Consider the following 25,844-nt stretch of genomic DNA (forward strand, 5'->3'; position numbering starts at 1 on the left):
TGATATGGTTAACAAGTGTGGAATCACTTCATTGTTAATCTACAGATTACTTTCCCGAAACCAAAAAGAAAGAGAAGGAGGCGTAACCTGAAGATAACAGCGAGGGTAGCGAGGCAAGCATTGGGGAACTATATTTTATTCTTTTTACAGCCATCTATCACTGACATGAACCTGTTCCCTCCAAGTAAAAGAAAAACGAAAAACAGGAAAGGAGAATCCTGAAATGGCCATAACTCTAGGAATATATAATTAGCCGACAAGAGCAAGTAAGAAAATTTTGAAGAAGACATGAGATTTGGCTGAAGGTAGTCTTCTTGACCTGCACATTGTGAAATATGTTCACATTCTTAAGAAGTTTATAAGGATTTGGCTGAAGTTGATAAAAGAGACCAAATACCTTCTGAAGATGAGTGAAAGTGGAAGGACAAATGTAGCAACGACATAGTTTTAGAAGACTGAGACATAGAAGCTCAATCCTCTTAGGTCGCAGCCTTGAACAGTGTGTTAGATCCAATCCAACCCTGACACACTCCACAACGACCACTGCAGTGAGAGGCACAACATCTCAGCAAAAGCATCTACACGCCACTGTCTCTTCTTTTGCTCCTCTTTGCCATAAGATATGATGTTCATACTTCCAAAAAATCTAAGAAGTCTCAGTGACTTCATATGCAACCCATAGGAATTAATCCCACCACGTTTCCTAAATGCATACCCCCAAACTTGACCAATAACTCAAATATTTATGCTACAGGGTCCCAAAGAAGACATAAACTTAATCCTGCAGCTGAAGAATATCCCAACTTCCATTTAAAAATTCGTTTAGGTAACTTTGTATTGTTAAACAGAAGATTGTTCCTCCCATGACAGATATGATGTCTAAATTCCAACAAACTCTCCAATGAGATTAAAGTGGGCACATAAGCAATCATTGGGTTGGTGGTCAGTAGCATCATGCTTGCTAAATGGTTCATTATTTTAATAATAAGCGACGACTTGACCAAATACTTCACAAAAACAACTTGACCAATTACTTCACATCACACTGTCACCTATATGATTGATTGATTGATTTCTAGGACAGGCGACGTTGCATTCATGTCTCAGACAAACACTCGTTAGGATTTTGATCATATTAGTGTTACTTATATTGCCAAATTCGGATACACACCTCTCTCCCTACTCATTTACTCTTGACTCTAACACACTCCTTCAGCTTCTCCAGTTCCAAGAGGAGCGACGAGTTGCCTTGGCAAGCCTCCTTCAACACCTCCATTCTTCTCTCCGCCTCCCTCTTCTGTGATTCTTCTTCTTCTTCCACTTCCATCGCATCTGCACACCCTTTACTATAATACCCCAGGAGATCCACCATCATCCCCTGAAACCACATTGCATTTCACGTTTCAGCAAACCATCTTTTTCACTCCTCAAACATTGATTTAAGGGGGTTTCATTTTACCTGTCGATGCTGCTTTCTTGACAAATCTCTCACCAGAGTCCTTACAACCTTATTCCGCATGGATCCTTCTTCTTCTTTATCCTTGTTGTCCCCGTTGCAGAACAATAGAGATGAAAACTGATGTAGAACTAGCGTAAAGGCTACTGATCCTCGCGCCGCAGCTCTATCCAGTGCTCCACAAGTCCATGACTTCAAGTAAGCCTCAAGGACTCCCTCGTTCTCCTGTCAATCAACAATCAATCTACGATGCCATTTGTTCAAACACTATATATATTGATGCAAGTTTACCTCAGCCGGTTCGAGGTATCCTTGTGCTTCTCCCAAGCATTTGTCTAGACTCGGCAACAGCTCAAGAACACGGGCGTTGGAGAGTGCAGTCCATGCCGAAAGCCGAACAGAAGGTTCCACACATTGATGCAAGTAAATCGACATCTGTCGCCCATACAGCACGTCCCCATACGACACCGCAGCGTATTGCTCCACCAGCATCTCCAGAAATGTAGAGTAACTCTCGAATACGTCAGACTTGAACCTCAGGAGGAGCTCAGTTTCACGGCCGCTACTTTGCCTCTTTTCATCCAGAACTTGTCCATAGAGCTCCTGGAGATACCTGTACAAGTCCCTAGTGTTCTTGTCTTCGATGATATCCATTCCAGCAAGCAGCACGGTGGACAAAGCGTGGAACTTCCAAACCAACGGTACACTCGAAACAGGAGACGGAACCGTTCCCAACCCAGACGCTGACTCAAGTCCTGCAATAAAGAAAACTCCTGCTTTTGCAACTTCAAGCAACTCTGTTGGTTCTGGATCCTCTGCTGAGGTTTTACCAACGTGGACTGCTGAGATGGAGCTGAGGAACCACTGTGGAGGTAGGGGCAATCTCTGGTGAGCCCACTTTACGATAGGGGAGTCTGATTTTTGGTCCTCGGTTGGCATTTCACCTTCCTCATGTATAGTCTCCAGACCAACCGCAACTTTCTTGGAGTCATTCTCGGGTTCAGATTTTCTCTTTGGATGTAACCATCTACGCTTGAAGTGAGAAGTCAGAACATTGCTAATACGATCATAATCCCCTTCACTGCATTTCCACTCAGACGTTACGGCTCTCTTGTTTGAGTTGATACAGCAGGCCAAGTGCTCTAACGCATGCGGTCCAAGGACATAGTCCAAGGCCTTCTCCACAAGTAAATGATCCCTTGGACCTGCTATCAAGCACATAGCTAGAGCGGAGTTCATCTTATCCATCAAGAGAACAGATCCCTGCGAGTCCAGTTGAGAGATGTGAAGAAAGAGACTCAAAAGACCCGCGTCAGCTTGTGTCAACAGAACTCTCGTTGACCAAAACCCACCGCCGCTAGCTCCCCAACCAAGTCCCACCCCAGGAGCTAGTCCACCTCGTTTATGTATCTCAATGGATTGCATGATGGGCCATTCTGATGCAACGTAATCTCTAAAAGAGCTCCACACCGATGCTAGGTCACCGAGAGACTCTGTGAGTATTCCTTTAGCAAGCACGGAACCATCTCTAATGGACTCGCTTCCCTGAGGAGTTTCCATCTTGGATCTTGCTGATTCTATCAGAGTTTGGATGGACACAATGTTCCGCGTCAACCCATGAAGGCAACTTACAGAAGCTAAAGCTAGTTCCTCATCTTGAAGATTTTCTCTTAGCAAACACAAAAATTCCATAAACGAGGAACACTTGGAAGGGTCTTTTGCAACGGCAAAACTAAGAAGCTTGTGCTTGATGATGGTGAGACCAATCTTTGGAACAAACTCCGGCAGCCATGGGAGAGGCTCTTCCTCCCCGTGGGAAGATATTTTATCAAGAACTTTGGAAATTGTACGAATGACACCCGAATACAACCACAACAGGGAAGTAGTGGACACAGAGACACTTTCAATTCCTCTCTCCCACTCGAGTAACTCAGGGGCCAACATTATCCAGCTCAGTGCTGTATCAATCATAGGACTAACATATCTCCAGTCCCAAGCCCCAGATTCATTCCCTCGAATGTTTTGTGAGTACAAGCTAGGAAGTGTTCCAGCAAAAGCCTCAAGGACCAGGTAAGCCTCCTTTGACACAGAAGCAAACTCGCGGATTAGATTATTCTCCTTGAGCTTTTCAAATGATGGGCAGCTCAACCACAAGCATAGGGCTGGGAACAGCTCTGGGTACTGAGATATGCAGCATCCACTTTGGATACAGACCTTCAAAAACCGGAGTTGTTCAACCATCAAATCAGATGAAAGCTTGCACTTGTGCTTCCCTAACTTCACCCATGAATCAAGAGAGGAGGTGAACTGAAACAAATGCCAAGTGACTTCATTGAATGTCCCATTCTTCACAAACTCCATGCATGTCCTTTTGTCATACCGGGCCAAGACCTTAGTGAAATCAAAAGGAGGGAAAAAACAAACAAAGGTTACAATAGTTGTAAGGATTAATAGCTTAACGAGGAACGAACATAGCAAGTTTTGTCAAAGGAGGACCAGTATTACCTTTAAGAGGCGCACGGAATAGATCTGAGAAGGAAGAACGTCCATTCTCTTGTTCAACTTGAATCTTTTCACAATTGTTTGCACAAATTTCGGATACTTCAAGATTGCAGTTGTGCATTTTGGAGAATGTCTTGCTATCGCAATAGTAACAGAAATTAGGCATTCTTCGAGCGCTGCTATTGCTTCTGTCTGAAATCATGAATTATATAAGCCACCAGTTAAGCAACACAACGAGGTAACAAATATATATAGAAAGTGATCTGACCTCGAGAAGGTGATAAATTCTTGGAAGGATATCCATTCTGACAAGACCAGCTGCAACATCTTGTCCGGCCACAAAAACATCTTTCTGGATAGTGTCTGTATCTTCAGTCCCGTCATCCATGATTTCTTCACGGAAAGGAACAATATTGGAGGGCTTGGCGCTGTACTTCCAGAAGCAACCAGGGAGGAGGCCAAGATCAATCTCCGGCTTACCCCTGAACACAGGAGCCGTGAACATGTCCTTTCCGCATGGTCCCATGTTCTGGAAACAGAATTTATTAGTTTGATCATATTGTCTAACTTCTTTGAACATAGAAAGAGTAAACTAATACCTCCATGAGATCAAAGAAGTTCTCATTAAGAGAACAGCTGAGTAGACACTGAATCACCTTTGCACATGCTAGAACAACAGAGGCATGGTTGTCATCAAGAGCCATCCTTCAAAAAAGAAAAGAAACATTTCTTAATAAGAAAGGAACAATATGCGAGTTAACTTCACACATAAGTATGAAACTGTTACCTCAAGGCTAAGACAAGGCCAGGTTCTGGTCCGAGGGCATAAGCCCAGATGGCTTCCCAATCAGTGGATTGAACCTTTTGCTGGCCGATTCCGCTTTGACAAAGTTTGTACAAAGCTTTGTCGAGTAGAGACGCAAGCAGATTCAAAGCAAGGCATCTTTGCCCCGGAATCTGACATATCAAATCCATACAAAATAAATGGAAGCTAAAAATGAATATCGACCGTTCTTTATAATGGGGAAGGAAGGAAGGAAGGAAGGAATCATACCACACTTCGGGTAAGTGCAATAGCTTCTTTGATGGTGTAGCCTGCAGCTCCAGGGTCCCCCTCAGTTCTCAAGAAGTCACGTTCACCGGCAGACATATTTACACCTGTAAACTCTCAAAAAACGTGTAAGAAGAAGAAAGCTTAAGATTATTTTGTCAATCTTGGATTGATCTACTCACCAGTTTCAGGTGGTGGGACAAGAACATTTTCTAAGACATTGCCGTCAAAACAAAATCTCAAGTCCCTAACAGCCTCAACCCTCTCGGTCCATGTATCCCAGAAGAAGCCTTGGGAAGCTGAAGCTACACTTGCTTCTTTTGGTATTGCTGTCACTTGAGAGGAGGGGGATGGAGTAACAGCCTGCTGACCACCTTGTGGTGAGTGAATATCAGAAGGACCCTCCTCGGAAACCTCAGGAACAGAATGCTTTGGCTTCTTGAGTTTCTCCTGGCCTCGTTTCTTGAGAAATGTTACTAAAGCAGGCTTCATCTTCTCATATAACTCAGCCTGTGCCTCTACAATCTCTTCGTGTGACATTGTCTGCAACCGTGCGTAGTTCTCTGCATTCATTAAACCTTCTTCTTCGTCGTCTTCTTCTTCTTCCTGGACAATAGGGACTTTAGGTTGGGGTCTGCTCCCCACATGCTAAAAAAATAAAAGAGTAGAAGAAGCCATCAACACCCAACAAGATGAAACCTAAAAGGGGAAAGTGGGGATTTGGGCTTACGGGTCCGTGAGAACGATGACGAGCCACCGGAAAGGGAAGACGGGAGGGTTTGGGAGGCAGCGGCTTGTTCTCCGGAAAACCTTTCTCAACGATGCTCCCGACGAGGCTCGAAAGTGGCGCCATGGGGTTAACTCGTCCGCTACTTTGCTCCTTCTCCGTCATCTCTAAACCCTACTTCTCCTCTTCTCTTCTCTTCTGTTCTGTTCTGACTTCACCTAAAATGTTTTTTTTTTAATTAATACTAGGTTCTATTTCTATAGTGACAAGGAGAAAGTTAAATTTTGCAGGAAAGCCCCCTATATAATCCATTAATTATTATTAAACCTATACATGACTACTACATATGTGTAATAGGATCCGGAAAACGGTGAGACTAGACAAGATTAGCATGTGTTGGGACCAGATTGATAACTGAGTTATCATGACTTTGCAGGTTTTACTTTGATTACAGTCCTACTTTTATTGGATGTGGTCTGATATGTCCCATTTAGTCAGCTGCTCTGTTGTATGTATTGAATGGGGTTTCTGTGCATTGTGGAAAAACTTTTTATAGTTTACTAACATAACATGATGTTCAGTAGTAGTATACAAAGAACTACCAATACACATTGATCTTAATGTATGTTTGTAAACTTAATCTTGAAGAGATGTTTATAAATTGGATCATTCCTTTTAACTTCTTTCCCAATTATCTGCGCTTTAAGCTTATTTGCAGTTGCTTCGAAGTTTTCACAAAACTGCCTAACAGTAGATTATGGCAAAAAGCCTAAATGCAAAATCTACATACAGTAGTTTGTTTATTTTAGCCCACTATCACAACGTAGAACAAAAAATAAACTCTTTCTAGACTTTATTAATCTTCAGGATCAAAAAGTCTGTGGTCAGAATCTTGCCTGTCTTCAGCTATGTCAGGGCAATACATTTGAGACATAATCTCAACTGTTCTGTAAAAGTTTTGGTTCCCCGTAAACCGATATGACGCACAAGCAGCATCCAGATTCGTAAGCTCGTCCAAGAGCCTATAATCATCCAGTTATAGAGTTACATACAAGAATGATAGTAACAAGCGTAGAAAGAGGAGGTGTAACCTGAGGATGAAGTTAAAAGCTGGTGTATGAGGTTGCTGATAGAGGAGGCAAGCTTTGGGGAACTATATTATATACTTCTTTACAGCCATCTATCTGCGACATGAACCAGATTCTCCCGAATTATGAAACTACAAACCAGAAACGCCCATATATGCCTTCTGAAGAATTTCCCAACTTCCATTTGAAAATTCTCCATAAAACGAAACTGAAGAATACTCATTTGTTTGGATAACTTTGCATTGTGAACAAATGTTTCTGAGACCAGCATAACGCAATAATTCCAAAGTTATCACCCTCCACCCGCATTTACAAATTAATAGTATACGCATATTATCATCATTCACTTGTTTCAATCTTATCTTAATGACGAGCCTTCATCTTCTACGGTGTGTGTAAGCAGCAAGGGTGCACAATGCTCAGAACCAGCTAAATTTTTGGTTGAATCCTCTCTTTTTTTGCCCCAAATCACGGTGTAGAATCCAAAACACAATATCACTGATCCAATGACACTGCCCACAACACACACATGCAAAACCTATATTCGTTATTACCGTGGCAGTTTATACAGTTATCTAACATGGAACTGTGTAGACTTAAAATAGATACTAAGCATTTCAACAACCTAGAGCTGAGTTATATCTTTATCTGTATAGAAACTAAGACGAGGATAGTGATAATACCTCCCGAGGTGAAGTGCATCACTGAGGAATATAGCACCCATGGCAACTGCGATTGCAATAGACAGTGGCCTAAACAAGGATACATAGACAGGACCCTTCAGATGCAGACCCCATGTGTGTGTAAGCACACTGAATACTGAGGCAAAGACTCCCTGAAACAAAGTGTTTAATGCCTGAGCTTAAAACATAGTCAGTCAGCAATGGAAGCAGATTATAAGGTTTGATTCTCACCGAGTATACGATTGCAGCAAGGGTAATATCCGGTTTAAGCATCCAAGAAGTCCAGTTCCTTTCCGCCAAAAAACATATAGGTGCTGAGACTAGCGTTGCAAATAAGTTGTAGAAGAAGACCACTGTTATTTCTTCAGGGTATAACTCCATGACCAGAGTCTGAAACCATATACAGCTTCGAATTTAGCAAGAGTTTCATGTGCCACCAACAACCCAGAGTATCTAAGTGTTTATACCTGAACAATATACCAGACTGAAACAAAAAAGAACTGTGAAGCAAGCAAAAGGCCACCAACTATCCAGCTTGACTCTGATGAAGTCAAGTGCTGGTGAAGCGAACTGGTAGGAGATGATGAAAGTGTAAAAGATGCAGCAGATAGAACTTTTGGGCCTTTATACAACACAACAACCAGAGCACCAGATATAGATAGAACTCCACCGATGATTTTAGCTTGAGTCGCAGAGCTCCTTAACACTACTTGTTCCATCCTTTACGAGCCACACAAGGAAGCAGAACCAGTTAAGAGTTACATACCCAATAATGATAGTTATAGTAACAAACCACTAAGGTGGAAGTGAAACCTGAAGATAACTGCGAGGGTGAATGTGAAAGCTGGCGTGAGATTGCTCATAGCAGAGGAAAGAGTAGGAGAACTTTGTTCTACACCTTTAAAACCAACCATCTGCGCCATGCACCTGTTCCTCTTAAGTCAACAAACTAGAACACAAAATACCAGAGACATCCATTAATATAGACGCAGGAGCTATATTATTTACCCGAAAAGCCCAAGTAATAACATCTCGAAGAAGAGAGGAGACTTGGCTGAAGGTAATTTTTTAGATCTGCATATAAAAAAAATGTAAGTTCATCATGTTCTTGAGGAATTTTATACTGAGCAAAGGTGAGATCAAGTACCTTCCAAAGATAAGGGCAAGTGGAAGAAGCACAAGTGTTGAAGCAGCATAAGAGTAAAAGATAAAGACATAGAAGTTCAATCCTCTTAGCGATGCAGCCTTGTACAGTGTGTTCGACCCAACAGTGGAACACTCAACAGCAAACATTGCAGCAAAAGGCACAACATCTCTGTGAAAGTACCTCCATGCCACTGTCTCTTCTCCTGTTCTTCTCATGACAGATTTGGTGTCTAAATTCCCAGAAACTGTTTGATGAGATTAAAGTGGGCATAGAATCAATCATTGGGTTGGTGGTCATATCCATCATGCTTGCTAAATGGTCATTATTTTATTTATAAGTTGACCAATTGACCAAATAATTCACACCACACATTAACAATATCGCTCTTCCCTCTCAATAATTAAAAAAAAAAAAAACAAGTTGACCTAATACTTCACACCACACAAGGTTCCAAAAGATCATCCCAATCCACATCGTCGACACAAGCAGCATCCAGATTAGTAAGCTCGTCCAAGAGATAGTGATCCAGTTAGAGAGTTACATACAAAAATGATATTAACAAGCGTAGCAGAGGAAAGAGAAGGAGGTGTAACCTGAAGATAACTGTGAGGGTGAAGGTAAAAGCTGGTGTGAGAGGTTGTTGATAAAAGAGGAAAGAGTAAGATAACTATATTATATTCCTTTACAGCCAGCTATCTATCTGTGACATGAACCAGATTCTCCCCAATTACGAAACTACACAACAGAAACAAGGAAATGCCCATAAATCTAGAAATACTTTCTGACGTTAATGAAAGAGCTCAAATACCTTCTAAAGATTAGAGACACATGAAGAAAGACAAGTGTAGAAACGACATAGCTGTAGAAGACAAAGACATAGAAGCTCAATCCTCTCAAGGTGGCAGCCTTGAAAAGTCAGTGTGTTAGTTCCAGTCGCGACCATTGCAGTGAACGGCATAACATATGTTACATATCTGCAAAAAATATCCAATACACTGTCTCTTCTTCTGCACCTTTTGCCATAAGATCTGATGTTCATTACTATACAAAAATCTCAGAAGTCAAAGTGATTTCAGAAGCAACCATCCTGCAGCTGAAGAATTTCCCAACTTCCATTTGAACATTCTCCATAAAACGAAAACGAAGAAATTTGTTTACTCATTCGTTTGGGTAACTTTGTATTGTGAAAAAATGTTTTTGGGACTAGCACAACGCAATAATTTGAAAGTTATCACCATCCACCCGCATTTACAAATAAATAATATAAGCATATTGTCATTCACTTGCATCAATCTTATCTTAATCACAAGCCTTCATCTTCTACGATATGTGTGTAACCAGCAAGGGTGCACATTGCTCAGAACCAGCTACAGTTTTGGTTGAATCCTCTCTTGTTTTGCCCCAAATCACAGTGTAGAATCCAAGACACAATACCACTGATCCAATGACACTGCCCACGACACATACATGCAAAACCTATATTCGTTACTACCATGGCAGTTTATACAGTTATGTAACATGGAACTGTGTAGACTTAAAATAGATACTAAGCATTTCAAAAACCTAGAGCTGAGCTCTATCTTTCTCTGTAAGAGGAATGAGATAATACCTCCCGAGGTGAAGTGCATCACTGAGGAATATAGCACCCATGGCAACTGCGATTGCAATAGACAGTGGCCTAAACAAGGATACATAGACAGGACCCTTCAGATGCAGACCCCATGTGTGTGTGTAAGCACACTGAATACTGAGGCAAAGACTCCCTGAAACAAAGTGTTTAATGCCTGAGCTTAAAACATAGTCAGTCAGCAATGGAAGCAGAATATATAGAAAAGGTTTGAGTCTCACCGAATATATGATTGCAGCGAGGGTAATATCCGGTTTAAGCACCCAAGAAGTCAAGTTCCTTTCCGCCAATAAACATATAGGTGCTGAGACTAGCGTCGCAAATAAGTTGTAGAAGAAGACTACTGTTATTTCTTCAGGGTATACCTCCATGACCAGAGTCTGAAACCATATACAGCTTCCGAATTTAGCAAGAGTTTTATGTGTCACCAACAACCCAGAGTATCTACGTGTTTATACCTGAACAATATACCAGACTGAAACAAAAAAGTACTGTGAAGCAAGCAAAATGCCACCGACTATCCAACTTGACTCTGATGAAGTCAACTGCTGGTGAGCGAACTGGTAGGAGATGATGAAGGTGTAAAAAATGCAGCAGCTAGAACTTTTGGGCCTTTATACAGCACAACAACCAGAGCACCAGATATAGATAGAACTCCACCAATGATTTTAGCCTGAGTCGCAGAGCTCCTTAACACTACTTGTTCATCCTTTACAAGCCACACAAGGAAGCAGAACCAGTTCAGAGTTACATACCCAATAATGATAGTTATAGTAAGAAACCACGAGGTGGAGTGGAACCTGAAGATAACTGCGAGGGTGAATGTGAAAGCTGGCGTGAGATTGCTCATAGCGGAGGAAAGAGTAGGAAAACTTTGTTCAACCCCTTTAAAACCAACCATTCGCGCCGTGCACCTGTTCCTCTAAGTCAAACAAACTAGAACACAAAAACCGGAGACATCCATTAATCTAGAAGCAGAAGTTATATTATTTACCCGAAAAGCCCGAGTAAGAACATCTTGAAGAAGAGAGGAGACTTGGCTGATGGTAATTTTTTAGATCTGCATATAAAAAAAAAGTAAGTTCATCATGTTCTTGAGAAATTTCATACTGAACAAAGGTGAGATCAAGTACCTTCCAAAGATGAGGACAAGTGGAAGAAGCACAATGGTTGAAGCAGCATAAGAGTAAAAGATAAAGACATAGGAGTTCAATCCTCTTAACGATGCAGCCTTGTACAGTGTGTTTGTCCCAACAGTGGAACACTCAACCGCAAACATTGCAGCAAACGGCACAACATCTCTGTAAAAGTATCTCCACGCTACTGTATCTTCTCCTGTTCCTCGCATGACAGATTTGATGTCTAAATTCCCAGAAACTGTCTGATGAGATTAAAGCTGGGCATAGAAGCAATCATTGGGTTGGTGGTATAGCACTCATGCTGGCTAAATGGTCATTATTTTATTTATAAGTGACACCTTGACAAAATAATTCACACCACATTGAAAATATCTCTCTCTCTCTCTCCATAATTTAAAAAAAAAAAACTTGACCAAATACTTCACACCACACAAGGTTCCAATCGAATATTCTAATACGTACACCTTAATCAGCTAACCGAAGAGTTTCTCAACTTCCATCTCAATGAAGAAAACTTCCAATCGCATCAGCCTCATCATACAAAGAAAACTTTTCAGATATATTTCTTGGACATCTAATTCTATAAAACTCCATAAGCAGAACCAGTTAGAGTTACATTCGCGGTAGTAACAAGCGTACATGATATCCACACAAGTTTATCGCAAAAAGAAAGAGAATGAGGTGTAGCCTGAAGATAACGGCTAGGGTGAAGGTAAAAGCTGGTGTGAGGTATCTGCGACATGAACATGATTCTCCCAAGTTAAGAAACTACACTAGATAAACCAGAAAAAGCCCATAAACCAAGAAACATCACCACATTTTTATTACCCGAGAAGCGCAAGTAAGAAAATCTTGAAGAAGAGAGGAGATTTGACTCAAGTCAATCATCTTGACATAGATACATGTAAAAAACAAGTTCATATTCCTGACAACGCTTATACGGAGCATCAAAGAGAATATAAGAAAAGATCAAATACCTTCCAAAGATGATGGAAAGCGGAGGAAGGATTAGTGTTGAAACAACCTAAGTGTACAAGATAAAGGCATAGAAGTTCAATCCCTTAAGTAGCAGCCTTGTACAGCGTGTGCTTGAACCAACCATTGCACACTCCACACCAAAACGGCACAGCATCTCTGCTAAAGTACCTCCAAGCCACTGCTCTTCTCCTATTCCTCTCATTTTAGATGATTGATAAAGACAAAGACTTTGCTTTTGGTGATTTCAAGTGTTCTGCAACAATTGCATCAGCTTTAATCTAATCGTAGTACAAGCAATTTATTAACGCATCAAATCCAAGCGCAATGTCATCTACCGAGTTCTACATTATTACTGACCTTTCGATTGATCCAGCAACACAAGATAACTTATCCAAAGGAGGATCCCCAGAATCGCACCAATGTTCACTCGTAAGTGACGGTGAAACAGAGTCAGGAGCTCACGGAAGGCGACTTTGCCGTCGCCTGTCCGGCGATTTCACCATTTGGTGCTGCCGGCGACACGATGACGGTCAAAAATCAAAATAATTGATCCTACGGTTAGATTTCGTATTTTTTTGACACTATGGTTGAGTAAATAGCTCGGAACCGAACCTAGCCAAACCAAATTATTTAAAATCAAAATCGAACCGGAATTTGTTCGTAAGTTGATTGGTTTAATAAATATAAACTTAACCGTAACCAGATCGCCTATCCATTTGGATGATATTGTTGGGCTGGGTAGTTCCGCTCATTACTGATCTTATATAAGACCAAAAACATAGGAAACCGTCATTTTTTGTCTTTAGAATTGACCATCAGACACCAACTCGCTCATCCATGCACGTGGGCCCAAGTCTAAAAGCGTTAGTTTAATTTATCTTTTGTTTTTATTTTAACTTTTTTTTAATTTTCAAAGCTTTTACTTTATTACATGTTGTTGTTTTCCAACTTTGCCTCGCACTTCGGAAAATTACAACACCACTTTGTCATTTTCTTCTAGTCTTCCACCATTAAAGCTCAAGAAAACGAAAGGTTAAGATAGAAATAGATAGATAGATAGATAGATAGAGAGAGACAGGAGAGTTCCTTTCACTCTCTTCTTCCTCTGCAAATCTGACAGAGAAAAAGAGTTCATTTAATTCACGGGAAGCTTAACTTTTTCTGAGAACCTGGATGGGCTTTTAGGTGAGTGTTTGCGTAATCTCTGTTTCTCTCGATGTTGACGATGTTATTGATGAACTCTTCTTCTTATTCCTCCACTTAACTTGGAGCTCTTGTTGTTTTGTCTCAGTTTCTGTTTCCTGGATCTTGAAGTTGAGATCTTTACAAACATGTCTTGGGTTCGATCCGCAATTGAGCAAAAAGACGGCACCTTTGCGTACCCACCACCGTTTTACAGAGACCCAATTCTCCCTCCGCCGTCTCCTCCACCACCGTCCGGTAACAGAATCAGCCCGGCGGTTCTCTTCGTTATCGTCATCCTAGCCGTCTTGTTCTTCATCTCCGGCCTTCTTCATTTGCTCGTTAGGTTTCTCATCAAGCATCCTTCTCCTGCTTCTGCTTCCGCTTCGGCTTCGAGGTCTAACAGATACCCAGAGATCTCTACCAGCGACGCTCTTCAAAGACAGCTTCAACAGCTGTTCCATCTCAACGACTCTGGTCTCGACCAAGCCTTCATCGACGCTTTGCCTGTTTTTCACTACAAAGAAATGGTCGGTGCCTCCAAGGAGCCTTTCGATTGCGCGGTTTGTCTCTGTGAGTTTACTGAGAAAGATAAGCTGAGGTTGTTGCCAACGTGTAGCCATGCCTTTCACCTGAACTGTATTGATACTTGGCTTCAGTCTAACTCGACTTGCCCTCTTTGTCGTGGCACTCTCTTCTCCCCTGGCTTCTCCATGGAGAATCCCATGTTTGACTTCGATGATATAAGAGAAGAGGAGGAAGAGCGTGTAGCTGAGAAAGCTATGGAGATTCAAGAAATCGTTGTGGAGAAAGGGGTTTTACCGGTGAGGTTAGGGAAGTTCAAGAGGCTTGACAATGTTAGTCAAGGACATGAAGGTCATGATGGTGTAGGAGAGACTAGTAGTAGTAATCTAGACGCAAGGAGATGTTTCTCAATGGGTTCGTATCAGTATATACTCGGTAGCTCGGAGCTTAAAGTACCCTTTTGCAACGATAGGCAACTGCGTTTGAAACCTCAGGACAAAGAGTCTCAGGATTCATCATCTGAAGAGAAGAAGATGAGTAGTGTTGTGGCTAAAGGAGAGAGCTTTTCGGTTTCAAAGATTTGGTTGTGGCCAAAGAAAGACAAGTTCTCTTCAGATGCTCAAAGGAGGTTGCCTTCTTCATCGCTTAACGTCGATGATCTTCCAAAACTTCCATGGATGGAAGAACGTAAGAAGCTGGAGAACGGTGAAAGGTAGTAAGTATCTTTTGCTCATTTTTTCAGTCCGAACCATTGATAAGGTTTTAGAGGGTTTACTGATTATATCTTGGGGGTTTGACAATCATATGTTGTAACATAATGTTATAAGGTTTATAAGAAATTCATATTGCATCTTGGTTGTTAATGATATGAGATTAAAGTTAATTAGGCATGCTCAACAATAGTGGATTCCAAAAGACTGATGCTTTATCTTTAATTTTTCTTCACTTTAGAGTCACTGGTTCTCTTTTCTTTCTTCTTTTCAATAGACTTTCCTTTACTCTCAAAACAGATTCTCTGTTCTTGGTTACATAAGAATTTTATTTACTTTCAAGTTACAAGTATGGATACAAATTAAAACTTGACTTTGTGTTCACACAGAATCTAGTCTTTGGTGTAGGTTAAGAGTTTTTTTTTTTTGGCTCTTTGTGTTAAGCCAAAACAAAAATGAAATCTTGCATAAACCAAAGTACCAACTACCTTTAAGACTTCAAATTTCAAAAGTATGTGGCACTAATGGTTTATGTTTGTTGTTGTAGGGTTGGTATGTTCTTTGACTCTTAAAAGATATATACCATCCCCCACTGGATTTTGATTGATTTAACCCGATTGAATAAAGAAAATTTTAAAGAAAAAATGAACAATTAGAACTCATGATGGATCCATGTAATATCTTGTACTATGAAACAGTAATGCTAATAGTGTTTTTTTACCTATGTTCTAAAAATCGGTTTACATGGTAATTTGGTCATAACTGAGACAATTTTATTAAAATCTGATTTATACAATTTAAATCAGTCTAAATCATTTTAAATTGGTTCAAATCTTTTTAATCTGGTTAAAATTGATTTAAATTGATATAAACCAGTTAAATCAAATGATGGCTTTCATCGGTTTGTGTCTCTTATGTTATCTCCAATCATGGCACTAAATTTGGTGATGAAATTACACATAATTTGGTGTTGAAATTATACCAAATTTGGTGTTTTAGTGTCAAATTCTTTTTGTCATCTCTAACTATGACACCAAATATTACACCAAAGATAATAATAATCCTCTTATATATTAATTGAGAAGTCACTTAAATGATTTCTACTGATGTGTCGCTGATAGGAGAGATTTTCAATTAATTGTTATAATTTGATTGATTGTTTATAGAGTGTGTTACCAATTAAGACACATTTCTGTCTTTTTTTGACAATATAAGACATTTTTCACTTGAGGAGCACATTCCCGGTTCCTAAAGTAATTTTCGGACCAAAATGCCCTCTGCTTGACAAACAAGACAGTTTTTTTTTTGATTCGGTTGAGTTAGTGGAACCCGAGCCTTTTGCTATGACTTAGAGCATGTTTAACGCATGTTCTTAGCCATTATTTCTTATAATAAAAGAATTAAAAATAAAGCAAAAATAGGAAAGAGAAAGAAGAACGTTTCTAAAACAACGATCTTAAGATATAGCTACTAACACAATTCATATACGTGGCATTCAGTAATTGGTTCTCTTTTTTACAGAAAAATGAAAAACAGATAAATTATTATAATATTAATATTTTTTTTCTTTTAGCAACTCTTAACGTTTCTACCCGTTGAACATGCTCTTAGTTTCTTTGTATGAGTTATGAAGGTATGTGAGAATTAATTATGGCCACAAGTTTAAAAATTTCAAAGAAGATCCAATAGGTTGCGCAAAAAAAAAAAATCCAATTGCTGGAAAAATAAGATTGTCATAAAAAAAAGGGCTTTTTGCAAAAGTGACTCAAAACTTGGAGTCAAACAGAAAACTAACCTTTTCTTTTGACTCCTTTTTTTTTTGAGATTTTAACCCCACACCTGCACTTTATCTACGAAAATGCCATTAACATTTTTTTTTTTTTTTTTCGAAAATTGCTTCTTTACTGTCTCAACCTCATCTTCTTCAAGTATTTACAATACTGCCACTGCAATGAATAGTGGCAACAACCTTGTACGAACTGTTTGAAGCTTTTAATGCCCTTTAATGCACGTAAATCTCTTTACACTCTCTCTGTTTCAATTGTTATGAACTAAAAACAACATTTCTTTCACTTTCTCTCTATATTCATCCAAAAAACTCAAGCTTTTGATTCAAAATATGGGCTATGGTTGCAGAGCCATATTTCTTTCGTTTTGACTTACGGTTGCTTTCGTTTGAGGTTCTGGGTGGTTGGAGAAGACCCTGTGTGCAAACGAAGTCATCTCACCTAGTTTAAGGTACGAATTTGAATTTTTTTTCAAGATCTGTTCGCGTAGAAGACTTACTAGTAAGTCATCTGTATGTAGAAGACTTACTGATGAGTCTTCTGGTCAAACGGACGACTTAAATTAAGTCGTCCAGCTTTGTTTGTTAAAAAAAAACACTTCAGACGACTTATATATACGTCGTCTACGAGAAACGGGCTAGTTTTGCATTTGACCGAATCGTGTCAGATCTTTGACTATTTCTGGACGACTTATAATTCAGTCGTCTCTGGGAAAGTTAAAATTTCAATATTTTATGAAAACTTGACGACTTACGTGTAAGTCGTCCTAGGTTAGTTTTGTAATTGAAAAATAAAACTTCATAATTTAACTTTAACCAGACGACTTAATATAAAGTCGTCCCTCCAGAAGACTTAATTTAAAGTCGTCCGGGGAAAGCAAAGTCGTCCAGAATTTTTCCCAATTTTCTGGTCAAACCTTGCTTATCCCGGACGACCTTAAATTAAGTCGTTTAGCTGGACGACTTTCATCTAAGTCGTCTGGAGAAAGTTAAATTTCAAGTTTTATTTTTCAATTACAAAACTAACCTAGGACGACTTACACGTAAGTCGTCAAGTTTTCATAAAATATTGAAATTTTAACTTTCCCAGAGACGACTGAATTATAAGTCGTCCAGAAATAGTCAAAGATCTGACACGATTCGGTCAAATGCAAAACTAGCCCGTTTCTCGTAGACGACTTATATATAAGTCGTCTGAAGTTTTTTTTTTAACAAACAAAGCCGGACGACTTAGAATTAAGTCGTCCCTTTTAATTTTCAATTGCAAAAGTGACCTCTTTAGACGACTTACCTTTAAGTCTTCTGGACGACTTAATGCTAAGTCGTCTGCGGCAATGTTTATTGAACTTCTTCATTTCCCTTTTCTCTATGTTTACTAATGTGTTTTATTTTGAATATTTGCAGATGATTTTTCAGTTACATGCAGTGTATGGAGAATGGTTGTTGAGAGATTTCCGTTGGGATTTTGTGGTTGATGATCTCAAAGGAGGAAGATTGTTTTTATTGAATGAAGATTCAACACATGCTGAACTTGTTGCAATGGCTCAAGAAGATTATAACCTGGACATGAGAACAGTGAGTGTGGAGATTAGCTACTCATTACCAGCAGAAATGATGATGGCTCCAGGCAGTCTTCCCATTCATGTTACAAGTGATAGACAAGTTCGAAACTTGCTGGAGATACTCAAAACCCATAGAGTATGTCTTTGTGTATCAAGCCGCAGCAAGGTCGAAACGGTTTCAGAGAAAAGGGATATTGATGAAGCTGGTGAATGGGAAAAAGATGTTGGTGATAATGATGAAGCTGGTGAATGGGAAGAAGATGTTGGTGATAATGATGAAGCTGGTGAATGGGAAGAAGATGGGGAGGAGGAAAATGGGGAGGAGGATGCTGATAATTCTATTGTTGGTGAAACGGATCAGAATGGTGGGGATTACAGTCTTTATGGAAAGGTTCCAGATGAGGACGAGGAAGATGATGATAATATTTGTTTTGAAGAAATCCAAAAGACATATGCTAAGACAAATGCTATTGAAGGAGGAAAATCGAATGGTACCAGTATCTATGTCAACCAGAGTTTTGTTAGCAAGGGTGCTCTGCTTTCAGAGCTGCGGTTGGCAGCAGTGAGGGGTAAGTTTTCTTTCAAATTATACAAATCAACGAAAACTCTCGTTGTGGCAACATGTCCGGTTAGCTATTGTGGATGGAAGGTCAGAGCGAGTGTCAAACATGGGACAAACACGTTTTGGGTAACAAAGTATGTGGAAAAACATTTATGCTCAGCGGGAGACCGAATCGCTCAGCGGAGACACTGTACTCCGAAGTATGTAGGTAGTCTTTTCATTGATCGTGTTGGAATCATTGATGGGATAACTCCGCAGCATATCACTGATGCAATGAGGAACATGTTTGGCATGGCGCTTGATTACACCACTTCATACAGAGCACTGTTATATGCACAAAGATTGGTGAGAGGATCAGCAGAAGAAGGGTATTCGCGTCTGGCATCATATCTCGAGCAAATCTCCATTGCAAATCCTGATTCTATCACGGCGATAGAACTTGATTCTATGAAAAGATTTAAGTATCTATTTCTCTCTTTTGGAGCTTCTATCAAAGGTTTTAAGTATCAGAGAAGGGTCATTGTGGTGGATGGAACTCACCTAAGTGGAAAGTATGGAGGAACTATGTTAGTTGCAGCCGCACAAGATGGCAATTTTCAGATATTCCCATTGGCTTTTGGGATCGTGGATGAGGAAGATATACCTTCTTGGGAATGGTTTTTCACAAAATTGGCTAGTTGTATATCTCATGACAAGCCTCTGGTGATAGTCTCCGACCGGCACAAGGCCATTAAAAGTGCGTGTGATAAGGTGTTTCCTTGGGCAACCCGAGGAATATGTTATTATCACCTTCAAGATAACATTGTCAAAAAGTTTAAAGGGAAACATCTCATGTACTTGGTGAAAGGGGCTGCTTATGCTCACACGGTTTACGATTTTGACCGGTACATGGCTGAGATACGGAGTGCAAACCCGGAACTTGCAACGTATTTGGAGAAAGCCGACGTCAGGCTATGGTCAAGGGTTTATTGTAAGGGGAACAGGTTCAACATAAAAACAAGCAACATTGCTGAATCTATTAATTCCGCACTGAAGCGAGCAAGAGGATTTCCGATTACGTTCCTGCTGGAGTTCATAAGGCAGAAGTTAGGAAAATGGTATTGGAAAAGGAGACAAGATGCTTTGAGTCTCACAACTGAACATAGCGGGGGTGTTGAATACTTGCTTGCTGTTCGAGAAGAGATAGCGGGTACGATGACGGTCGAACCAATTGATGGATGGCATTTCTTTGTCAAAGGTGGCAAAATGGACTGTGTGGTTGATTTGGAACATGCAAAGTGTGATTGTGGTGTCTATGGAGTGGAGAAAATACCTTGCTCTCATGCTATAGCTGCTGGAATACATGCTGGTTTGCATATCTCCACACTTGTATGTCCACTGTACTCAAAGAATTATCTGTATGCAGGATACTCAGAGAATATATATCCTATCGTGTCACAACATATTGAGGAACGAGAATGCTTTCCTCCAGAACTAAAGCGTGGTCGGGGGAGACCGAAGAAATCAAGATGGCAATCTTGGTTGGAGCTATCTAGGATGAGAGGACACAAACCCAGGAAGAAACACAGGGCACGGAGATGCTCAAACTGCAAGGAAACTGGCCATACGAAACCACAATGTACACAAAATTTTTAAGTCGTCCAGTCTTGATTACCCGTCCAGACGACTAAATTTTTAGTCGTCCAGTGTATTTTATTTTTAGACGACCTTCTACTAAGTCGTCCAGTGTATTTTATTTTTAGACGACCTTCTACTAAGTCGTCCAGTGTATTTTATTTTTAGACGACCTTCTACTATCCCTTCAAGTGTATTTTATTTTTAGACTACCTTCTACTATCCCTTCAAGTCGTCCAAACCTTCTAGACGACTTATTTGTAAGTCGTCCAGTTGGAAAACCTTCCAGACGACTTATTTCTTCCAGACAACTTATATATTTACAAGTTCAAATACAAACACAAACACTAATCTTCCAGACAACTTATATATTTACAACTTATATATTTACAAGTTCAACTTATATATTCAAATACAAAGACAAGTTCAAATACAAACACTAATCTAATCATACAAGCCCACGAACCTATCACCATCCACATTTTCTTTTAGATGCTGATCAACAAGCTCCTTCCATATATCCACCGCCATATTATCCCTCATTTTCTTTGCGTTGCACCTAGCAAAGTCTTTAGGGTCAAAGGAGACACCGAGAGCATGACATTCAATGTACTTTACAGTGTACACGCCACAATCACCATTGTTGGCCGTGGGTACACCTTTCAGCGGTCTCTCATATGTGTATGGCTCCAACCCGTATTTGACCCGTATTTCGTCGGTGGCTGCGCACTCAACAAGCAGATAAGGGACCATCTGGAGAAAAGGCTCCATTATCGCATCCCATGCGTCTGGTACACTAGATGAAGGTATGCTGTCCCAGACGACTATGTGCCTCTTAGGGATCGATATCCAAATAGCAACCCAATGCTTGTCGTCCAAGTTCACTGGCGCATAGATATCATCAATGTCCTCCCCCCACTTCTTGTTTGATTGGCAAAATGAAGGTATTGATCCGTCATAAAAATACGACGCCCCACCAGGTAGAACTCTTCCTAAACCTTTGTGATCAGGTTCCGATGTTTTGAAGAGGTGATACTGCTCTCTCCAAGACTGGGAAAAGTTGTGATCCAGGAAGCACATTCGCTCGCTCCTGAAAGCTTGTGGGTTCTCCTGATACCTCTGCCTTAGCACATTAATCCAAGCATCTATATGCTGCATATTAAATATAACAAGTTAGAAGTTACCAGACGACTTAAATATAAGTCGTCTACGTGGTCGTCCAAGTAGACGACTTTCCAGACGACTTATAATAAGTCGTCTGGAAAGTAGTCTACTTGGACGACTTTGTAGACGACTTAAATCGTGTGCAGAAGACTTACGCAGTCTTCCAGCCATCCTCTGGCTGTCCGGAGGAAGTGGTACCACCTTGTTGGTGATGTACGTGGTTTGTCCTCGGTCTTAGTTAAATAATGACTGCAAACAAAAAAAGCAATCAGTTTTGGACGACTAAATCAAGCTATTATGGGTAAAGCAATCACTTACGGATCAGTTTTCAACCAATCAGCGAGTTCCTTCAACCGATCTTTGTTTACTGGCGGAAATGGATTATAGGCTCCCACTTTATCTTTTTTTTTCTCTGCCGTATAAGGAGATCTCACAGTGGGAGCAGGTTTCTTCGCTCTTTTACTCTTTGCACGCTTGTCCAATACAACCAGGCTCGGTTCTGAAACTGGATCGCTTGGCTCGGTGGAAGCGAGGCTCGGTTGTTGATCGGTGGAAGCGAGGCTCGGTTGGTGATCGGTGGAAGTGACAGCAACAATCTCTTTGGAGGTCTTATTTACCGAGTTCGCCTCGGTTGCTGTATCCTCCGGCAACCATCTCTGCAATAAAAGTTGCACACAAGTTAACTCTGGACGACTTAAACAAAAGTTGTCTGGACGACTAGTTGGACCTGGACGACTTAAAATTAAGTCTTCCGTGGTCAACTAGTCGTCCAGACAACTTACGTTTAAGTCGTCCAGGGTCAACTAGTCGTCCAGACAACTTTTACAGTCGTCTGGACAACTAGTTAACCCTGGATTTGATACTAACCTCTTTGATTTGAGGAGGCTGTTTCTTTTGAGGAGGAGGCTGTTTCTTTTGAGGAGGAGGCTGTTTCTTTTGAGGAGGAGGAGGCTGCTGCTGTTTCTTTTGAGGAGGAGGAGGCTGCTGTTTGGTTTGATGAGGAGGAGGCTGGTTACTAACCACGGTTTCATGAATATGAGGGGTAGCCTGTTTGTTTCTACCCCCGGTTTCTTTGGCAAGAGGGGTAGGTTGTTTATCTTGAGGGGTAGCCTGTTTGTTTCTACCCCCGGTTTCTTTGGCAAGAGGGGTAGGCTGTTTATCTTGAGGGGTAGCCTGATTGGTGACACCAACCTTCTTCTCCACAGCTTCCAATCTATCGGACAACTTCCTAAACTCCCTCATGCACTTATTAAACCCTTTTTTCATGCAGTCAGCTACGCCCTTGAACATAATTTCCAACTCCTCTCTGGTCACCCCTCTAGCCTCTTCTCTAGCCTCTTCACTAGCCACTTTAGGAGCCTCTTTACGAGCTTTCTTCCGAGGTCTTGGATTGTCTTCCTCCTCCTCCTCCTCCTCCTCCAACACAACCATCTCTTTGGCCTTCTTTGATGGAGTCACAACCTTAGGTTTTGTATTGACCTTAGTACCAGTGACTTCCCAGCAATCCATGGTCCACTTCCACGGTCTCCGCTCATACATGACTTTAATGATGTTCTCCGCGGGCAGGTCCTCAACCTCAGAGTCCCATTTTGGCCACATTTCACTAATGTCCTTCTCAACAAAGTTGATCACGCGGGTCTGCAGTAAATAGAAGAATCGAGTTAGATATTTGAAAAAAATACTAAATAGACGACTTAATTATAAGTCGTCTACTATGTCGTCCAGCTGGAAGACCTTCCAGACGACTTATAATAAGTCGTCTAATAAGTCGTCCAGATGGAAGACTTTCCAGACGACTTAATTAAGTCGTCCGATAAGTCGTCCAGCTGGACGACCTTCCAGACGACTTATAATAAGTCGTCTGCGCAGTCTTTTGGATTGAAGTAAATACCTGACTCAAGATAGCAGCTTTCATTGATCTGCGGCCTCTGCTGCCCTCGTAAGCCAGTATCGGTGGAGACGGACTGTCTGCTCTGGGACCACCAATACTAGCACCCAATTCCGGCATAGCTGTGTACGTCCAGACCTGAAGAACTTGTATAAACCCATCCACGGTGTAACAGCCAGCAATTTCTTTGTTCCACAAAGAGTCCATCAGCACCTTAAATGCGACTCTCCCCCATGGATAATTCTCAAACCGTTCTAAATCCATCACTAGCCTTGCCAGAGTAGATCGTGTAGCGGTTGAAAACTTTCTCCCTTCAATGAATCCAGTGAAGATGGAGAGGTACGCGAGCCGCTTGCGATCTTCCCTGGACCAATCCCCGCATCTCTGCAGTGCTGCTATTATCTGATCAGTAGTTGGCCCAGCTTCCAGATGAACTCCCAGCATCCCCCAGAAAGAAACCATCTCTGGGGTAACATCACATTTTGGTGTCTCAAGGTCCTCGATGTACTCGCAGTTTAGACCAGTGAGGTTTTCAAACTCTAACAGTGAAAACCTCAAAGGTTCTGGACCAACGAGAGACCACATCTCATACTTCTTCTTAATGTCCAGCTTGAAACTGAGCATGTAGTGAACCAGCCTTGAAGCCCAACCAAATCCCTGCTCCTTGAACTTGATGAAAACTCCCAAACTCGACTCCTTGAGCTCTTCAAATTCGTCATCAGTAAGAGCTTTCCTAAGAGCAGTATGCAACTTGCTGTTATCCGTATGATACGAAATGCTATTGTGGGCTTCTGGTTCTTCCCCTGATGTGTATAACCTACGGGGGAGTTCTGGAATATCCATCCTTTTTGTCTGCAAAATAATCAAAGACAACAATATAAGTCCAGACGACTTAGTAGACGACTTATAATTAAGTCGTCTGGAAAGTCTTCCAAATGGACGACTTATATTTAAGTCATCTACTAAGTCGTCCAGTTGGAATACTTTCCAGACGACTTAAATTACTTACAAGTCTTCCAGTCGCAGAAGGAGTTGGAGTACTCGTCATTGCGGTTATAGATCTGAAAAAATAAACGTGAAACGGTGAGAATGAGTAAATTGATAGAGACAACGTTTTATGTTCATCTTTTCCTCGAGATTGATGACTTAGCGGCGTTAGGGTTTACAGAGAAACGGCGCTAAGGTTTACAGAGAAGAAGCGGCGGCGCTAGGGTTTAGAAGAAGCGGCGGCGCTAGTGTTTAGAACGTTGGTGACCACGGTGGCGAGGGCGACGGTTTGTTCGGAAATCGTGGGAATTCGAAATCGCCTTTGAGAGAGAACTGTTAGGGTTTCTGAATATCGCGAAAAATGAAAAAAAAAAAAAAATCACCTTATATATTGGGTAAATAATCCGGTTAGCTTTAAAATTACATTGGTAAACTTTAAGGTTTGGTCCGGTTTAGACGACTTATTCTGGCTGATAATGTACAACAGACGACTTAATATTTAGTCGTCTGTTTTCAGACGACAAAATATTAAGTCGTCCTAGACCCTAAAATGAACCCCTAAACTAAAATGACTAGATTAACTAACTAACCACGTTATAAAATCAAATTATACTTAAATAGTGTTTACTATACACAGAAATGAACACGCATAAGTAATTTTAAAAATTTTCAAAAACGGTTTTAATGCTTTCCAAAATCTAACCCTAAGAACACATACAATACTACAACATATGTTGATGAAACATAAACTTAAGAATATCATGACTCACTACTTTCACTCATCTATGCTGAAAACAATTGAAATTTGTTATATCTTAATTTATACCTCCTAAGACATATGTTAATTACATAATTCCCATTTTTCACTTATCAAAATATTTTTTACAAAATTTTTAAATTATGTTTAAGACTAACTGTCCAGACGACTTTAAGTTAAGTCGTCTGGACGACTTATTTTCAAGTCGTCTAAACAGACGACTTGCGAGGGGTAGAAACGTAAAAAGAATTCCGTTTTTTTGTTTGGTCACAAGGGGATAGTTGTAATTTCAATAGCCTTTTAGGTTACTTTTGCCTTTGACCCAAGTTGGGGTATTGTTTTGGGTTTGACTCCAAGTTTTGAGTCACACTTGGCAATTCTCCCTAAAAAAAATGAAAGCACGTACAAAAATAAAAGAGAGTGTGTATACTTTTGACTCTTTTTATATCTAGCAAAAGAGTATTTTATACTAAAAGTAACCTTTAAAATTTTCCAACATATTATACATGTCATTATTTTATATCCTACTATATAAATAAATATATAAACACATAAATCAAATTATTAATTTTTTTCTTTATATTTTGATATCCATATGTATATATGTATTTTAATATTTATAAAAATCAAATTTAAATTTCATATTGTGTATTTTGATATTTGTGGACACAATTTTGTGGATACATTTTTTGACACATTTGAAATAGTC

At 40.4% G+C, this 25,844-nt stretch overlaps 4 protein-coding genes and 1 pseudogene across 4 annotated transcripts; 1 reads left to right on the plus strand and 4 right to left on the minus strand.

Annotated features, from left to right (window-relative positions):
- Window positions 1-955: 955 nt before the first annotated feature.
- On the minus strand, window positions 956-5,991 carry LOC111212431 (transcriptional elongation regulator MINIYO). Its single transcript, XM_022713971.2, has 10 exons — window positions 5,740-5,991; window positions 5,192-5,657; window positions 5,013-5,116; window positions 4,746-4,915; window positions 4,558-4,663; window positions 4,227-4,487; window positions 3,962-4,150; window positions 1,748-3,847; window positions 1,460-1,681; window positions 956-1,378 (listed from the first exon to the last, which is right to left on the minus strand). Exons 1-10 carry the CDS (start codon window positions 5,899-5,901, stop codon window positions 1,184-1,186), a joined length of 3,975 nt encoding a protein of 1,324 aa, XP_022569692.1. The 5' UTR covers window positions 5,902-5,991; the 3' UTR covers window positions 956-1,183.
- Window positions 5,992-6,465: 474 nt separating this feature from the next.
- LOC111197855 (WAT1-related protein At5g40240) lies at window positions 6,466-9,230 on the minus strand. The gene is made up of 9 exons (XM_022713972.2): window positions 9,080-9,230; window positions 8,655-8,898; window positions 8,516-8,581; window positions 8,321-8,434; window positions 7,975-8,227; window positions 7,739-7,897; window positions 7,508-7,659; window positions 6,828-7,336; window positions 6,466-6,758 (listed from the first exon to the last, which is right to left on the minus strand). Exons 1-8 carry the CDS (start codon window positions 9,144-9,146, stop codon window positions 7,183-7,185), a joined length of 1,209 nt encoding a protein of 402 aa, XP_022569693.1. The 5' UTR covers window positions 9,147-9,230; the 3' UTR covers window positions 6,466-6,758; window positions 6,828-7,182.
- A 554-nt stretch (window positions 9,231-9,784) lies between these two features.
- Window positions 9,785-12,991, minus strand: LOC106390958 (annotated as a pseudogene).
- Window positions 12,992-13,354: 363 nt separating this feature from the next.
- LOC106390957 (RING-H2 finger protein ATL46-like) lies at window positions 13,355-14,988 on the plus strand. The gene is made up of 2 exons (XM_048754828.1): window positions 13,355-13,583; window positions 13,690-14,988. The coding sequence occupies exon 2, from the start codon at window positions 13,730-13,732 to the stop codon at window positions 14,819-14,821; it is 1,092 nt and encodes a 363-aa protein (XP_048610785.1). The 5' UTR covers window positions 13,355-13,583; window positions 13,690-13,729; the 3' UTR covers window positions 14,822-14,988.
- Window positions 14,989-20,685: 5,697 nt separating this feature from the next.
- On the minus strand, window positions 20,686-24,234 carry LOC125585544. The gene is made up of 6 exons (XM_048754829.1): window positions 23,395-24,234; window positions 22,818-23,141; window positions 22,371-22,676; window positions 21,822-22,159; window positions 21,659-21,752; window positions 20,686-21,491 (listed from the first exon to the last, which is right to left on the minus strand). Exons 1-6 carry the CDS (start codon window positions 24,232-24,234, stop codon window positions 20,784-20,786), a joined length of 2,610 nt encoding a protein of 869 aa, XP_048610786.1. The 3' UTR covers window positions 20,686-20,783.
- Between the last annotated feature and the right edge of the window lie 1,610 nt (window positions 24,235-25,844).

The sequence above is a fragment of the Brassica napus genome, chromosome C4, assembly GCF_020379485.1.
Source record: "Brassica napus cultivar Da-Ae chromosome C4, Da-Ae, whole genome shotgun sequence".
In the NCBI taxonomy this organism is placed as follows: domain Eukaryota; kingdom Viridiplantae; phylum Streptophyta; class Magnoliopsida; order Brassicales; family Brassicaceae; genus Brassica; species Brassica napus.

Excerpts from the sequence above, each read along its gene's own strand:
- LOC111197855 (XM_022713972.2), bottom strand. The coding sequence starts at position 9,146 with ATGCTGCTTGTGTCGACGATGTGGATTGGGATGATCTTTTGGAACCTT. Across the intron at positions 8,899-9,079 it reads TGTGTGGTGTGAAGTATTAG|TTTCTGGGAATTTAGACACC; the intron begins GTCAACTTGTTT and ends CTCATCAAACAG. Across the intron at positions 8,228-8,320 it reads ACCCTCGCAGTTATCTTCAG|GATGGAACAAGTAGTGTTAA; the intron begins GTTTCACTTCCA and ends TGGCTCGTAAAG.
- LOC125585544 (XM_048754829.1), bottom strand. The coding sequence starts at position 24,234 with ATGGATATTCCAGAACTCCCCCGTAGGTTATACACATCAGGGGAAGAA. Across the intron at positions 23,142-23,394 it reads AAGCTGCTATCTTGAGTCAG|ACCCGCGTGATCAACTTTGT; the intron begins GTATTTACTTCA and ends TATTTACTGCAG. Across the intron at positions 22,160-22,370 it reads AGCCTCCTCAAATCAAAGAG|AGATGGTTGCCGGAGGATAC; the intron begins GTTAGTATCAAA and ends CTTTTATTGCAG.
- LOC111212431 (XM_022713971.2), bottom strand. The coding sequence starts at position 5,901 with ATGACGGAGAAGGAGCAAAGTAGCGGACGAGTTAACCCCATGGCGCCA. Across the intron at positions 3,848-3,961 it reads ATTCCGTGCGCCTCTTAAAG|GTCTTGGCCCGGTATGACAA; the intron begins GTAATACTGGTC and ends GATTTCACTAAG. Across the intron at positions 1,379-1,459 it reads CAAGAAAGCAGCATCGACAG|GGGATGATGGTGGATCTCCT; the intron begins GTAAAATGAAAC and ends ATGTGGTTTCAG.
- LOC106390957 (XM_048754828.1), top strand. The coding sequence starts at position 13,730 with ATGTCTTGGGTTCGATCCGCAATTGAGCAAAAAGACGGCACCTTTGCG.